This window comes from Conger conger, chromosome 4 (assembly GCF_963514075.1).
Source record: "Conger conger chromosome 4, fConCon1.1, whole genome shotgun sequence".
Classification (NCBI taxonomy): domain Eukaryota; kingdom Metazoa; phylum Chordata; class Actinopteri; order Anguilliformes; family Congridae; genus Conger; species Conger conger.
In genome coordinates, this window is record NC_083763.1 from 26,667,052 (window position 1) to 26,685,666 (window position 18,615).

At 38.6% G+C, this 18,615-nt stretch overlaps 1 protein-coding gene across 1 annotated transcript in view; it reads right to left on the reverse strand.

The window, feature by feature from the left end:
• Positions 1-14,991: 14,991 nt before the first annotated feature.
• Positions 14,992-18,615, reverse strand: part of jcada (junctional cadherin 5 associated a) — a 38,320-nt gene continuing 34,696 nt past the window's right edge. Inside the window, exon 4 of the mRNA XM_061237225.1 lies at positions 14,992-17,371. Within this exon, the coding sequence (XP_061093209.1) occupies positions 17,337-17,371 (35 nt within the window). The 3' untranslated portion in view covers positions 14,992-17,336. The remainder of the gene's footprint in view (positions 17,372-18,615) is intronic.

The window sequence follows — 18,615 nt, forward strand, 5'->3', positions numbered from 1 at the left end:
AGCGCCAGGGGGTTTAAATAGACCGCCCTGATATGTGAATGGACTGTGATAGGCGATCATCACTAGCTGATTCACCTGGAGCAGCTTGACTCTCATAGCCTGCCAGAACTGTGCTATGCTCTATTTGTTTGTAACTTCAATGTCACCTGTCTTGTTTTCTGTCAGGTCCCCTTGCAAAAGAGATCCTGATCTCTATGGGCCTTCCCTTGCCTCTGAATTATTTAAAATCTGTGAATAGAATGAAATGATGAATATCTGCAAACTGAAATGAATGGCAATGACTTAAATTCAGTCACTGCTGAGTTTCTCGGATGCAATGCAACCTTAAGAATTTCAATATTACAGCCATGAACCCCAAGTCATGAACCCAGCTGTGAAATTGAGAAAAATAGTCAGCTGAATTCAATTGGTCTTCAAAACAACACTTTTACATTCAGCAAAAGCAAGAATTGGTTACAAATTGATTTGACATTTTGGACACGCATTTGACGTAATACTGCACACAAGCTTCACATGTACTGTACTACTCAAGAAATATAATCTGCTGTCTCTCTGCTACAGGCTCTGGACAGCCATTAATCACCTTGTTTTGACACGGGTAAGATGCAGAACTAAGGTTCCGTACTATGATTTGGTCCCAGTTGAAAATGTACCATTGAGAAATTTCACATACGTACATATGTCTGTGTTTGGATGATAACTGTTGTCCTTTGGATTCTTTTTTTCTGTGAGTGGGACTACGCTTGTTATGTAAAGAGGGTGAGAGGAAGCAATCGAAAGAGAGAGAAATGCCACCATAAGCAAGCTCAAATATGGTTTTTGAAATCTGTCTGTTATTAAGTATTAGTTGTCTTTGTCTACAACTATTGACTCCAGATGATAGTCCACGGTCATGTCGGGAGTTGCTCATAAAGTCAGTAAATACACCACGCTATATTAAAAGGCACAGCCAGCCCCATGCAGCCTTTCAGCTGTTGATGTCATGCTTCATTTCATGAGTATTTAAAGATGTGAATGAGGTGGGCTTCATGACAGATTAGATGTCTGTAGTCCCAGAGTGTGATGTCATCTGATCACTATGTCTTATTAGAGAGCAGACCTGAATAGCCCCAGGTCTTCACACTCTGCTTCAGAAGATGCATCACAACTGACACATCAGACTACAAATTAAATCTGCCGATGTCCTTGGAGATGCATCTGTTTTCTATGAGTAGCTGTTTCCAGGGATAAATCATCAAAGTATTTGTGCTCATACGTCTAGTCTAGTGACATCTTACTTTATTTTCTATCATTATTTTTGTTAATATTGTTTATGTATTTATTTATACAGATATAAAACTTTGGATCATAAAGAACATGACTGGTGATATGATGATCTGAAAACAATGGGCTTTTAGAACACAAAGGCATTTGCAACTGTAAAAAATGCTCTTGTCGCACAGCAATGGATACTTCTGCCATTTATACAGGCTTTGCATTCACACACGACACAAAAAAGATACAATTCAAGGGGATCATTAGTACTGGGCTGGCATTCTTGGCATGGGTTCTAGTCCAGAACTGTATTGGGGAGAACTCCTCCTCCCTTTTCAGCCTCCACACTGCTATAATGAGGTCAGGCCAGTAGCGCTGGTTTATGCTAACAAGACCTCTTTCATTCAAATGTTTGTGAAAACAATGTCATGCAGGGAGAACTGTGGTGGGTTCTTCGCCTCATGTTGCAGTTTCAGAGTGGATATTCTTTCAGATTAAAAGGACACACCACTGTGATTTATTAGATGCATACAAACTGTAAATACAAAAAGATATGTTATTTCATGTACAGAAGATAATATCATTCTATTCAATTTCAAATGTAATAGTTTTCAGGTGGGTCTTGTACTGTACAATTAAAATGAATCTGTATAGAAAAAACAAAGCTATTTTTTAAGAAAGACTTTTTTTTTTCTTTAGTTTTGCTCCAGGAAATAACAAACCATCGGATTTTAATGAAGCTGGTTATTAGCAGGTGCATGAAACTGTTCTATTGAAATGAAACTGTTAAAATCCACTATTAAAAACATGTTGCCCACTCACTGGTTCATTTTAAATCAGAAATGAACAATGGACAGGGAACAACAGGGAAAATTAACATTAAGCAGGATTTTTTATAATTACATAAGCTTAAAATAGTGAAATTACTAGCTTTACTAGTCAATAAGGTACTGTAATAACTGTAATTTGGAGCAGCATCAGTTTTGATTATAGAGTCATTGAATAAGAACTTTATCCTTTTTGTGGAGAATAATTTTTTATCCTCAAAAAAGCAAAACAACCACCTCATTTTTATTATTTTAATGGCATAAGTTGCAATGTTTGAGATATGAATATTTTATTTTAAAAATGTATGTTAATAAAAAATAACCCTTCTTTTACTCTACAATGGCACTGATTTGATTTTAACTTAACCCAAGCTCTGTGTGGTGTTCTAGCCATGTGAAATTTCCCTTTGCTAAGTTGCTTTAGGCAAAAGCATCGACTATACACCCAGTCACATACACATGCATGCACATGCAGACGCGCACACACACACACACACACACACACACAGGCAAACACACTGAAAAAAGCACAAAAAGGCTACATCAAAGAGACAACACAGGTGAAATGGTCAAATAAAGTTCAAATGCCAGTAGTGTTATCATAGTGACCGGAAAGTGCACAAAGTACCGAAAACAGGATGTGAATAATTTTGACATCTGTCTTTTTGGGAAATAAATATACAGTACAGTAACTTCTGCAAGGAAATGTTTGTCCTTTGTTTCTGATCAATTGCATATACTGCAAGGTGACAGTTACATAGCTCATAGTTTTATTTAATACAGCCTTCTTGCTCATCTTTATCAAAGATGCCACTAACTTTGGAGGGCACAGTACGAAGACTATACACATGTGTTTGTGTACGCTTACCATATAAAACAATCTGCTGCCCCTTAAACCTTTTCTGTGGCCAGGAAAACCACTGAGGCCATTGAAACTGCCAATGACAATGAGTAATTTCCTGGATGCAAGATGTAGGTATGCATGTAAGGCTACTAAGTACGACTAAGTATTTACACCATTGTTTAAGATTCAAGATTAACTTTATTGTCCCAAAGTGGAAAATTTGGCTTGGGCTTTCCCCCCATGCAGCAGCCGTAAAATACAAATATTCCACATACAAAAAACATACAAAGAAGTCAGGGAATAAAAACATACATCAAGCTCCTAAAAGCACCTATATACAAAAAAACCCCCAGAATAATATGAGTAGCTACTGACAAATAGTGTGAGTATGCATCTAGGTGCAGTTAATTTGTCACATTTCCTAGCATTTGATGGAATACCCTGGACAGGGTACATCCACAACAATTCCAACAGTGTAAGAAGGTTGAATTAAAAAGGCGCTAAGTGCAAAGCTAAAGTATCATGCTCACAAGAATGTGTTTTCACAAGAAAACAATTCTACAGTGTATATTAGAGCTGCATTACAATGAAATATAGCCAGAGTTTTAAACTATAACAGCAGCTGTCACCAAGTTGCATGCAGTCCATTATTGTCCAGGGTGAGATAACTACAGCTCAGTTTGATTCCAATCTGTGGTAAGACATTAAAATATCTGCAGCCTCCCCTGTGGAACAGGGACTGGGTAGGTGAGTTTACTGGGACTCCAAAGCCAAGATCAGGAGCCCAGAGACAAGGCCATTTAAGAGCAATCAATGACACATCAGCACATATCTCTTTCTCATATAACCAATAATGGAGCCAGCCTCTTTTTTGCTTTCCCTGGAGGAATCATCTAGAAATACACTCAGTGAGAACTTTATTAGGTAGACCTGTACACCAGCTTATTAATGCACACATTTCATCAGCCAATCATGTGGCAGCAACTAAATGCATACAAGCATGCAGACATGATCAGTGGGCTCAGCTGTTTTTCAGACCAAATGTCAGAAGGGGGTCAAATTGTGATCTAAGTGACCATGGAATAATTGTTGGTGCCAGACAGGATGATTTGAGTATCTCAGAAACTGATAATCTCCTGGGTTTTTCCTGCACAACAGTCTCTAGAGTTTGCAAAGAATGGTGTGAAAAACCAAAAACATCCAGTGAGCAGCATTTCTGCGGGAAAAAATGTGCTAATGACAGAGGTCAGAGGAGGAGAGCCAGACTGGTCAAAGCTGACAGTACCGCAAATAACCACGCATTACAACAGTGGTTTGCAGAAGAGCATCTCTGAACACACAATGTGTCAAACCTCGAGGTGGATAGGCTACAGCAGCAGAACCCCAATAAGTAAAAAAAAGAAAAGTCTAATAAATACCTAATAAAGTGCTCACCGAGTATATGTCTCTATGGCCTTTATAATTGAACAAAGAGCAGAAAATGTGATTCTTTAATCAGCGTGTTAGATCTGTTTAGTATACAGTACATACGGTAAGAAAGACAAAGTTGGAAAGAGGCAGAAGGAACATGTTATGAATGCGGCAGGAGAAAAGGCATCTGCTTTTTGGCATGTCTCTGTGATTCCTGGGTGGACTGCTTTAGCAGAATCCCTGTCACACACACAGACACTTTACAGAAAAACCGGAAATATAAGAAAGGCAGGATTGAGCCTAAACCCCCAAAAATCCAGCAATTGAGGTACAAAGTAAGAGTGATTCCATAAGTATTTTATTATTCATTATTATAATTATTATATGCATGCTGCCACTTACAAATGTGAAAAGGCCCATGTTGATGGTTACACTTTTTTAATGTACAGTATAACAAGTAATAACTTCATGAACCTGTTAATTTGGCTAAGTGATTAAACTGCTGAAGGTGACACATACATGGAAATAATGCACAACAATTATGTGCAAGGCATTCAATGAATTATAAATAATGCATGGGAGTTCTACAATAGTATTGTGTTACTGTCAACAAGATAATCTGGGCCCGGAGCTAAACAAAGTTCAAGTCAGTCTATTAAAGCCTCAGTTTCAATGTTCAGGGATTCACCGCCAAAACTACAGTTAACTATCAGAGTTTATATCAAAAAGTGCTTTTAATTATAATAATATTCCAAGCTCTACCACGGGGAATGTTGAAGTCAGCAATCTGAAACCGGTGCAGGGTGTTTCTTAGCAGTGATTGTGAACCAGGTAATTGGCACAAGAACAATAGCATTGAAAAAGATATTTGCACCCTGCCAATAGGGCATAATTAATTGATATTTAAAAAATCACTCCTGGTCTAAATTGAGTATTTTTAGAATTTAAATTCAAAATGGAATTTAGTCTAAGCTGAACATGTGTCAGTGAAGCTGGGCCAGGAAGTTAATGTTAGGCATGGTGGTGCAGTAGATAGCACTGTCGCCTTACAGCAAGACGTTCCTCAGTTTGAATCACAGTCAGGCCCTTTCTGTGTGGAGTTTGCATGTCCCTGTGTCTGAGTATCTGTGCTCAGTCAACCTACCTGGAATAAACAGTGGTTAATGAATGAATAATATTCACACAGCTTGAATCACAAGCTTATGGATTCGTTTTTCTCTCAGCATGCTTTTCCAACAGGCCACAGAAAGTACAGGATGATTTAGGTTACATTTGTTTCCAGTTACTTATTTTGTGAAAGGTTTATTGCTTTGGAATATGCACTACTGTATGAAGGTGGTCGGTTTTCTATGAATGGAATTTAAAAAATCTGCTTTGTACGTAGTTCAGTCGTCCTCTTATTGTTCAATGCAGAATTTCTGCTGTTAAGAGCTTCATATTTTTCAGGCCATTTTCAGCTTTATTGGACAGTATATAGAGACAGGAAGAATGGGGGCGAGAGAGAGCGAAAGACATGCGACAAATTCTCAGATGGTCGGATTCGAACCGTTGACGTCACGACTCACAATGAGCATGCGGTCAGTGCGAGGCAGGCTGCGCCACCGAGACACCCCAGAGCTTCATATTTTTAAATGAACATCAATATGTTCAATAAAATACATTGAATTAAACCCATGTTATTTTCCTTAAATTAACTTTAAACTGGGTTGGAAAAAGTTTACAGCTAAAAAGTTCCATACAGCAAAAATATCCAGTGATTTTATGTAGAACATATATACTACACTTTCCAACAAATGTCCTAATGACTTTAGTTTTTCTGAACACATTGTTTCAGCTGTTGCCAACAGGGAGAAAGTGAGTGATATTATCCTTGTGTGCTTCACAAAGTTGGCCAAAAAACCCACCTCAAAACTTCAGCCCATTCAACCATTTCCAAAACCTTTCTTTCTGGGCTGATGTCAATATGCATGAAACATTGAAATAAACACGTTCCTTTCTTGGCTCAAATTTAACTGGCTGATATTCTGAACATGGCTGAATATGAATCCAGTTTGAAGGGAATGGGAGAGAAAATGCAGACATTTTAAAAGTTGCCCATAAATTCCAGAACTGCATCCATTCCTTGCACTGAAGTTCAGGGCCATTCAATGATGTGTTGTGTTGCCATTTAGTCTCATTTTCTTTGACATCTGCTGATCATGGTGACGTACTGTACATGTTACAACTTTCAGAATACCACTGTGGTCAGTTGTCACTTATGCCTGATTATGATAAAACTGCAAGCGAGCTGTTGACCATTGTGGCTAGTGGGACCTATAGTGAGGTATTATATACCTCCCTAGTTTTAATTCCACACCATAGATGAGCTAAGCCAAGCATCCAACTCTGATCATGTTGAAACTTTAAAGTGGATCCCTGCTCACATTAAGGTTATATTCTTAAACCACAGTTAAATGTTAGATGTAAAATCAACCACTGTAATACTTTATTTTAAGCCATTTGCAAGTGTGTGATAATGTATACAAATAGTTTAATTAATACCAACAGTATCATCAACTGATATACACTTGCACAGTATGCATTTTTGTATAATTTTGCTCTCATACTGTTTTTACAATTATATGTTTGTGGACTCATGCATGGTACAGTAATAATATACAGTAATAGCCATATGTTGTATTATACATCAAATTGCTCATTTTGTAGGAGTGTGTCAAAACCAGTCCAAGGAGCAGTTCTGAATCCCCATAATCCTGTGTTCAGACCAGCAAGCTGCTAACAAATATCCTAAAGTGTCACAGATCACTGGTGCAGATGTGGCCTGCTCATCACACTGGTATAACTGTTATGTTTTCTTCAAGAGGCTTCAGAGAGTTATTTATTTCCCCTCATCAGCATCATCATTTCATCTTTCCCAACTCCATTTCCTCTCATAGCTCTGTTATAATCTCCCTCCTCTGTACATGGCCGCTTTCATTTCCTGAAGGCTGCCCTAGATACAAAACAAATTCACACCCCTTGTTTCTTGTCTGGCAGATCACTGCTTATTGCATTATTCATGTACCTGCTCATTTTTGCAGTGGTGCTGCATATTCCATCATATCCCCCCCATATATAATTACATGTTGTTAAAGATGCAGTTCACCCATAAAATAAAATATTTCCACTCACCTGGAGTGCTATCCATCTAGATAGTTTCACTGAGATTTGATGAGTTTTCAAGAGGTCTGCTGCAGCTCATCCTGATACAACAGACCTCAATAGTGTCCATGTTTGTGGTGCTCAAAGCATTTTAAAATATTAAAAACTCAACAGCTTTCCGATTACAGTGAAACAATTCATGAATATCCACAGACCTTGTTGTGTACAGTTTCATCAAAAACTACTTTCTACTGAAGTACACCAACTGTATATATCCAACCAAAGCATACCAGTATTCTGTGGCACAATGTCAACATTGTTTTAACACACTTTGAACTACTTAGGTCTGTTGTATCAGGGTGGAAATATTGCTTGATTTTATTTTTTGTCCCTTAATTCTTTTTCATTCTATTCTATCAGTACAGATGGCTGAAAATGGCTGATCATTAACTGATTAATTTGAAGCAATTCTAACTGGAGATTGGCATATACCTTATAGAGAACTAGTTTACAGATTCCAACTCTGTGTGAGGCAACTAGTCAGTTAAAGTAAATAAAAGGCATACTATGCAGGATTTTCACTGAAAATATTATAAAACAAACAAACAATCATTACTATGTATGATACACTGGTTACCTGTGTCTGTGTTCACTGCTCAATACCGTGCTTGTCAACTTGTATTTGTTATTCTAAAAACTCCTTGTGCCACTTGTGTATGGATTCGCTATTACAGTGGTGAGCTGGCTTTGAAAGAGATTAGCTTTGGTGGCTAACCATTAAGCAACATTGCAGTAGGTAGCTGCTGTTATTAGCTAACTAAATTCAGTTTTGTACGTCACCTGGTGGGCCATGATAGCTGGGTCCCACTGCACAGTATTACTGCTTATAATTTTGGGAAATTCTAGCAGCTTATTTTCTCTCCTGGGCAGGGAGCGCATGCCTAGCCTACCAGAGCATCAGAAGTCTTGATATGTCTGATCACACCATAGTCTGCAATGGCCAGCATCATGTTGGGGGTGTCAGTGCTGGGCATGGTTGACAATAGGGGCGTAGATGTTTTTTGTATGTAAACAAAGGGCCACATCAAGGCTTAAAATTCTGCATAGTCTTTACATCACTTTGCAGATTTATAGTTATATAAATAAGGCTATTTATAGTTCCAGCTTCTCGCTATCTGTTCCTCGAACTGCCTCTGTTTGGTAGAGCACAAACAAGCTCATGCTTCCTCCAAAGTGTATCCTGTTAACATCACCATTTTTCACTCGACTGTCCTGAGTCATTGGGTTCGTGTGGAGCTGGTGCAGGTAGGGCAAAGATCCCTGATCAAAAAGAAAAATGCACTTGACTGGTACAAGGACAACTCTGCTGACTGAAACCCTTCTGATCCTGGGCCATGCTACTTCCCTGAGGGACTGGCAGTCATGGTTACAGTAGATCTCTGTATTGGGTCTGGATGAAGTCATTGTTTTTTTGCTTTTTTCCCTCTCTCATACGACCACCTCTGTATACCACAGGGACTTTATTACCGAGCCTATTTCTACCATTTTACACAGCTGCAAACGTTTACTGCTGATATTGTTCCCAAATATGTTACACTATAAAACTTTTCAAGAAGGAAATCAGTTTTGAACTTTTCAACCTCTGATATTCTCTATTCAACAAAAACTCTTATTTTACCAGCTGGTCCAGATTCGTATTCCTACAGCACAAGGCAACTGCGTACACACTGAGTTTGCATGCTCGTATTTCATTTTTCCGGTTTGCCTTCTTCAGAATTTCATCCCAAGACCCCAAACTAAATATCAGTACAAACTGATTAAAATTCACAAGCATAGAGCTTAAGTAGCTTTTTATCAATGAATACAAAAAACAACTAATGAACAGTATTTAAATATTGTTAAATATTGTTGTTCACCATTGGAAAGCACATGCAGTATAAAGCAGTTTTAATATAATACATGAAAGCGATTTATTTAAAAGTTTTATTTAAATGCAGGTCATATTAATCGTAATATAAATGCAACTGATCAAAGCAAAGAAGAATATTTAACTGGTAACAAAGAGAATAACAAGATTGGGTTTCATGCGGGGGGGCCCAAGATGAAGTAAAAAGTAGTTCATATTACATTACATTGCTACAAATTACTTCAATGTCTTTTAGTGTGCCAGGGACCTTTGTGAGGTCTTTCTGAAGAGATTGATTTCAAGTGTTACAAAACAGCATAAATTTATGGCTTATGGAAAAAAACAAAACTGATGTTTTGTTAAATAGAAGATGCATTTTCAGGTGCCCTTCAATGCCAGCAACATGGTGTAATGAAGAAACACTTTAATAAAATCTTAACCCACTCATAAATGTTGTTCCTACGTAAGAAATGAGAGAACATTTGTGAATGCGCCAAGTTCTGTTAAATTGCTGATTTGAAAGAGATATAAGCTATTTGAAACCAAATCTGTTTGTATGCATGGTTCTTGCATGAGACGCAATGTTTGTAGTTACATATGGTGCCTGGTGGAGACGCTTAAACAGCTGCCTGGACTAGAGAGAGGCTAGTGACTCAACCATGGTTTGTGACCTCAGAATGATTCTGGATTTAATTCCATGTTATTATAACAACTACGATTACTAGGAAACAAACACAGTTATGTGTTTTGCTTTTCCCCAGACAGGGTGTGGTTTGCCAGAGGTTATTTAATTGTTCAAAGACACCAGAATTGTCTGCCCTGTACCTGACCTTTCAATGTATAGTTTGATATGAACAGAAGGTGTCTTTCCAAGATTATACATACATATTTCTGAAGGCCAGGCATCCCTGAGCCAAATGGAAATGTGAAGGGCATGTGGGATACCAATGAAAAGCATGTAAGAGAGGGGGCTGTACCATTCTCTATAATTAAATAAAATGAAATCACAGTGCTAGTTTGCTTCACCTTAATATGAACCATCTCATCTGATAATCTCATCTCATCATTTCCACCACGGTTAAATAGGAGGGGTTGGTGATCCTGATTGAAAGCCCCCGGAGAAGCTTCCTGTTTCTTGGCTAATTGCAAGACCACATGGCCTTTCACAGCATTTTTATTGCCTAGTTGGTGGTCAGTTTGAAAATGGCACTGGCGCAAACTGTTAAGGCAACAATCATTTTTCAATATGACCTTTTACCACACAAACCCAGACAAAAAAAACCACCCACCCATGCGGTTAGAATGGCAACAATTAACCACAGATAGTGTTGAAAAGCACCTTTAAACTTGCAGCTTGAAATTTATGCTGTCGACCTTTCTATTCCAAAGTATTCCCTTCAGTATGTGTGTGTGAAACGGGAAGCTCTGAAACCTGACTTTGATGCATGCGCTCTCTCTCTCTTCTCTCTCTCTCTCTCTCTCTCTCTCACTTGCTCTCTCTCATCTACTTTTGAAATGACTGATGAAGTACCGCTCCAAAGAACAATTTTTATTTGTCCAATTCTGATTTTATTGTGATAAATATATCTCAGGGATAGTGCATATGCCTTCACTCCAGTCACACACACACACACACACACACACACATACACACACACACAATGCATGGTGTTACCCCGGTGCTTTGGATTTTCTGCCTTCTAAACACACATAATAGTCTGGAATCAATTTCATTTGTCCTTAACTTTGACTCAGAATTACATGTGTGTTTTACAAACTTAGCTGTCAGCAACTCACTGTGCTGTGTTTGTGATGAAATGCAATACGTGAAAATCAAAGTTTGTGGGATTTTGATTGAACCCAGGCTATGACTTATCATTGCTGCCATACTCATGTGAATCTGAAAATTATGTTGTAGTGAAGAGTGCTATGGTGTTTATGCTGCAGAGCCACTCTTGTCCATGTTATCTGACAGCTGTGAGAGACAGAAAGGCTATTGCTATGACACTCATAGCAGAGTTGGCCTGGGTCCTGTGAACACAACTTCCTTCTGGGAGGAAACAGGAAGAGCTCCTTCCAGCTCTATCCCTACGGAACCTCAAAAACATTATCGAATGTGCTGTATATATTGGCAGTCACTACATCTGAAACATTATCGGTGTTGCTTTTTTCCCTTGACTACCCTTGAACGAAACAGCCCTCCTGTGTCTTTTGTTTCCTTCACTTGGTTTTCATTCCCTTGTTGTTCTTCACTGCCATCATCAAGCAATTTTTCATCATGTTCTGGTCAAATCTGGTACTCATCCAGTTCCCAGAAACACCTCCCACCCTGCACCAGTACCCACGCATAATGGTAATTCATTCCAAATGACCTGCCTAACAAAGGGCTGTTGAGCGTGCAGGGCATGGGGAGGAGGCGGCCCATCGCTGTTGAAGTTTGAACAAAACCCGACAGCCTACAGTGTGCTCTTGCATGCCTCTCGTGATTTCACATGGTTAACTATGTAATTCCTCTGAATCTGCGGAAAGGACATCTGTTTCCTTTCAGGTCCTGAGCTGAGCATATCAGGATAAAGTCAGGCCACGAAATGGGGAGATCCCGATGGTCAATCGGCCGTAAACAAACAGGAGGTGTCATGATCCATTATTAGATTTTCTCCCTGTCCTTAGCACTCTGTTGCTGCTCTCCCAGCATAGCTAAATTAGGCTTTGGGTCCAAGTTTTATCAGTATTCTGCTATCATGTTTAAAGTGGTGGAGAGAGTTTGAAATGTCTAAGACAGTAAAAATAAACAAGCCTTACAACTGGCTTGAATCTGGGATGAAAAATGATACAAGTACAGTTATTTGGTGATGACATGCTTGTGACTGCTAAATGTAAATATTCTGTGATGACTTTTCATGGAAAAGTTAGTCTGTGGTTATGGGGAAATCATTATTAATATTCCCATCCCAGTTTTCAACCCACCCCCTGTCACCACAGGGGGTGCACCACATTTAATTGGAAATCCCACAGGTTTCATTGACATTGTTTGAACATGAATGCAGCTAGTGAACAGAGGTTGCGTTCATCCCAGCCGGTTTGTGAAATGCCTGTAGGGGATGGGGCTGTCCGTGACACAGACTGGCAGAGAAGCGGTCCTGCTCTGAAGGCTGAACGGCCAGTTTCACTGACACCAACAGGACAGAATGAACACTGCAATAAAGTCTGTCTGATCAAGTTATTCTGTGGTGTAATGAGACTTCATTTCTTTTCTCAAGTAGAATATATTAGCTTGTTATAAGTTACCGCTTCCTTGGCAAATTACATTTTCATGCCCCATTGGAAAATCTTGAAGTGAGTCAAAACTATCTCACCTCATTGGCAATATTTTTGGCTTAGCAAAAAAGTAATAGAAAAAGATTTTTAGTCTAAATATATGACTAACATACTTGGGAATGGTGTCTTTTTTGGTTTTTGCAGTGAAGGCCTCTCCAAACAGCTGGCCTGCAGGGAAAGGCAGACGTCCACTCGCACGTATTCATTTAGAAGTTTACAGACCACAAAACATTCCACTGGAGATACGCTTTCCCTCGAGACCCGAGAAACAAGATATACCCTCGCTCCATATGATAGCTGTTATATCCATCTTACCTCATCAATTTTTTGTATTTATTTTTGGCCAGGTTCTCTCTGCAGATTTCTGGAGAAAACTTTCTTTCAAATCTCCTTTTGGCTCCCTCCTCACTTCAGGTTCTTGTAAGCAGATGACAACCAGATGGCTCAGATGATCTGAGAGAGAAAAATACACCAGCTAACGATTAAAATGAAACGGAAAGTGAACTGAAGAAGATCCACACAAATCTGTACGTGGCACACTTCTTTCAGTCATCAATAGTTTACAAATCCTTTTCAGTACCCCCCAACAACCAGATCCAAAATCAGTTTATGCAGCCCTAATCCTAACCCCATAAGTACAACTACAACCGTTTGGTTTAGAACAGTACAAAGGATAGGTGTCAGAAAGCTTTACATAGGGGAACAACAAAGATCACTTACAGATGTGTGGGCCTGTGGTTATACTGCCTCACCCAGGAAAATGAGAACAGACTTCTTACATGAGGCAGGCACGTTATTCAACAAGGAATGTTCACCATAATGAATGAATACGTTCAGCACTGTACAAGGGTCCAGAAACAATGTTGTAGGCATTCTATCCCACTGCAAGTCATTGCCCCAACCAAATATCATATATAAAACCTGCACCCATGAGGGGAGAATTTGTACCTCAATCATAAATGTATGTAAAACTGCTTGTACCATCCAAATTAACCCCGAAAGTACAATAATGTTCTCCAGGTAGTAATAAGTACCTTTTACAATCAAAACATTACAAATGAACCCAGGGCTAGGAATACGATTTTATGTGACTATCGGGGACTACCCAGTGTTGTACCATTTTAGATATTTTTGTACCTTTTACTGTGATGCGCTTCCAGGTTAGTTACAATATGTATAAATGTATGCTAATTTGTACATACATTCAGTAACACCTACATTCTGACATTTCAGGAAAAGGCCCATCTCAAATGGCACCGAGATCCAAAAACTGAGAAGCTTTCACCTACTTGTAATCTTATTTGCAAACAGACTTTAAAAGATGAGCAATTTTGTGACAAAAAGATTTGATTTTTGCAAATAACTTCTCAATTTGAACACGCCAATTCTACATATTTTTTGCTGAAGCTTAAGGACCTTCTGCTAATGACTGAAGCTCAGGAGGCACCAACCAAAAGAAAAATTAGATTTACTTAATTAGAAATAATTCTGTCTGACAGAAAAATCTAATCAGGGATCTTTGCTCATGAGTAACCATGGAGAGTCCCGACTTGAAAGAATTCAGCATTGATTAAGGGGGTAACATTGACAGTGTTATGACTGAACTTTTATCACATTAAAGCATCCTGCAATTAGAAAGAGGAAGAAATGGTTCCCTCTCCACAATATCCTGTCTTCTGGAAATAGTCACTGGCATAGGTTTCTTATAGCAATGTGAGGACTCCACTCTGTGTTTCTGGATCAAACCAGAATAAAATACTGGAGAAATCCCACTGGGTTCAGGGTGATAAACTCAGACAGCTGTTCCCTTCTTCCAGAACAGCCCGCCCTGTGTGTGAGACACCTGGCTGAGTGGTGAGAGTACATCACAGTGGAAGGGGTGGGTGATGCCACCCCAAAACCTGTGAGACTGTGAGGTAATGTTCTGCCTCTCTCTGCATGTTGGGCAAGCCCTTTGATCTGACAAACAGTGGTCTATCAAAATCAGCAACAGGAAAACACAGAAACGCAGACACAGGCACACACACTCGAACATGAATACTCATACCCAGACACTCTCATGAACACACACACTCGTACAAGCATATTCATAAACAAATCATACAGACGACATACCCACACACGAACAAATATACAGCTTTATAGGCAATCCACGCAACTATACTGGAGAATTAATGACATCAATTTTTACACACGTGGTGTAGACCGAAGGTTTAAATGAGAACTACAGACACGTGAACTCATATTACAAGGTGGTTTTCATTTTGAGGAACAAATAACACAAATGAAACTTTCATGCAATTGGTTTATTTATGAACTGTCAGAAGAATTATACAACAGCAGCACACTGATATGAATGTATTTTATGGTCAATTTCATATCCATAAATACAAAGATATTGATGTGCTTCCCTTTAAAATACTCTAAAAATAGCTTGTTTTCATTTAAATACTTGGCATAGTTTTGAAAATAAAAATATGCTACATGAAATATAATGGTTGAATATTGTGTAGAGTACCAAATGCAGTTATATGCAAAAACCTTTATTTTTCCTCCACCCATCTCTCATATCATGCAAGGAGGAAACAAATGCCTGTTTACAAAAAACATTTAAAGTCCATATGAAAATAGAAAATATTACATCAGCATTGTGCAGAATTATTCATGTTGCACATAAAACCACATAAAACCAATACAAAAGAGTCGGATGCCTAGTTACAATCCTCTAGGCATATGCTAAGCCGAGAGAGGCAATGTGCGTCAATGTGTCATCCTCTATAACACTTGGAAAACATGTCAGCAAAGTAATCTCAGCCACACGTAAGGACCGTCAATACCCTTCACCACCTTTTTCTGACAAATCGCTTTAGTGCCTTAAATTGATCGTGACTTGCTGGACACAACTCCAGAACATTCTATTGATTGATCGCACTACTGTACGGAGCTGGTAAATGTGACAATATATATATTTTTTATCACTACAGGATAGAAAAGTTTGTAGAAACAGTACGAGCAAGAGCAAAGAAATATCACTTTCATTAGACAACCTTCAGATATAGGTATAAAAAAAAAGAAAAGAATCCATGAACCAATATTTGACATTGTAATCACACGCTTGCATATAGTATAATGTAATGAATGCAATTAGTTTTACCCCAAATATAAGTATGAATCTATACCGAGATGGCAATAGCAATGTGCAGAGCAGTCAAGTAAATTCAAAATAGAAAAATCAATTATACTGCTTTTGTTCCAGCTTATATATGTATATATAAAACTTATAGTAAATTATAGTAAATTGAATAACAACAAAACACAAACCAGAGCAGCCCCTTCATTGCTAATGTGTCTTGTCTAATTATTGTCTTTGAAACATACTATTATTGCCAAGTCTGCTTTCATACACAAAATATTATTTATATTCTTATTTTATAAAAATGTATTATTTAATGACTAATCTAAACTTTCAGATACAACAAACCTTGTCCTTCATAGACAAAATAGTGTGTTCTAAGCACACCACATTCATTCACTTCATACACTGAAGTCGAACTTCAATATATTCATTCTTTGACACCATTTTTTAAAAATAAAAAATATTCTTGTGGCAATATACAGATATAATGCACAAAGCGGGAAAATAAAATAGAATGGTTAAATACAAAATATCTCTTAAAATAGTTAAAATATACTTTTGTACATGATGTAGATTGATTAGCATGTCAATAAAAATAACAAAAATAAATATTTTGTGAAATCTATTCTTTGCAATGCAAATTATGCATGCTTTGACAGAAACAAATCAGGCTTATTTGTCATATGTTTGTCATGATGGACCTCTATTAAAGCCAGGATCTGTTAAAGACTGATTCCTGTTCACCACCATCAACCGCCTTTGAAGAATCGCAAACAAAGAGCCTACAAATATATTTCTCTACTAGAATGACCAAAAGGTCCTTTGCGTGGCCCCACGTGATCAACTGAAGCTGACCCCCATTGTACATCTAAGAGCTTTATATACTGGTAATAACGCAAAACATAACTGTTAGTGAGATCAATGGCTAAAGATTTGTGTAAAAAAAAAATCCTTGTCGCTAGACAACAAAGTCTTCTCCAGTAAGACCCAAACAATACTGAATGGTGAAAATTTAGTGCTAGTAACAAACAGAACAGATCTATGTCACTATTAGACTCTGTCTGTCCATTTTGTAACATACAAACACTTACATTCAAACATTCAACAGCTGTACCCTTAAGATAACCCTAGGCAGTTGTGTGATCAATTATAGCCTGGTTTGGTTACAGATTAGGCTTAGTCTGAAAGGCGGTAACGCAATGCAGAATTGCATAACATCCATACGATGAAAGCCAAAGCCAGGGCAAGAGGAAGATGAGGGGGTGATGAAGACCAGAGGGAGGAGAGCTGAACCCTAGAGGAGGGAGGAGAGCAGAACCCCAGAGGAGGGAAGAGAGCGGAACAGCGCTTTCAGCACGACTGCGGTCATCCACGTAAACAATGCTTGCGATGAAGTAGAAGGCCGTTTCAGTGTGGCTTGGGATGAGATGAAGGTCTGTAGTGGGAGGCCAGGGTCACAGTGCAGCAACCTGATTCTCAGATGGAGATGAAGTTCGTGCTCTACACTCTTTCGACTCGACTGGGGTCGTAGGAATCTGGGAGGGAGGGAAAAGAGAAAAATGAAAAACTTTGTATATGTGGCAGTAAGGAATACATTTTAAGCTCTCTCTTTCTTTCTATCTCTCTCTCATTGCTGGAAGTGACGCCTTCACACACACACACACACACACATACACATTCACAGAAATTAAGGGCCAATCAACTATCTAAAGAACAAGTGCGTGGTGTTCACTCCAAGTTCCAGCTGTTTTTCTCCTTGAGGGGTGTGGATTACTGGTTGCAGCCAAGGTTGTAGCACCTAGGGGCCAGACTGACAGGGAATGGTTTCAGGCAAATCACAAAAAGCTTTCATGAAAACAGTCTCTAGACAGAGCACTTGAGTACTCATCCTGAACATCCTGAGCAAATTTTTTATTATCGATCAGATATAGTATTCTCGCTGAGCACTTTATTAGCAACACCTTTTTATTAATGCGATCATCTAATCAGCCAATTGTGTGGCAGCAGTGCAATGCGCAAAATTCTGCAGATACGGGTCAGGAGCTTCAGTTAATGTTCGCATCAACCATCAGAATGGGGAAAATGTGCTTTCAATGACTTTGAACGGGGCATGATTCTCAGTGCCAGACGGGCTGGTTTGAGTATTTCTGTAACTGCAGATCTCATAGGATTTTCACTCACAACAGCCTCTAGAGTTTATTCAGAATGGTGTGGAAAACAAAAAAACATCCAGTGAGCGGCAGTTCTGTAAACGGAAACGCCTGATAATGCATGATAATTCACCATGTTACAGAGCAAAAGTTGTCTCGAACTAGTTTCATGAACATGACAATGAGTTCAATGTTCTTCAGTAGCCTTCCCAGTTGGATGCATTCCCGGATCTGAATCCAATAAAACACCATTGGGATGTGGTAGAACGAATGTGCAGCTGACAAATCTGCAGAAATTGCGTGATGCAATCATGTCAAAATGGAACAGAATCTCAATGGAATGTTTTCAACATTTTGTTGAATCCATGCCACAAAGAATTGAGGCTGCTTTGAGAGCAAAGGGAGGCCCTATCCAGTATTTAATGTAGTGGTCCTAATAAAGCACTGAATGAGTGTAAATGTAATCCTTGCCACAACCCTGGATCATTTTCACATTTCTGAAGCAAGAGCTCCCCCTTGTGGTAAACAAGTTTCCTTACAGCAAAGAAATGCTTAGGAAAACTCTTCTGATGGTATACTGGGACTGTTCCTCAAATATTATAAATGTAATGAGTGTTTTATTGTAAAAT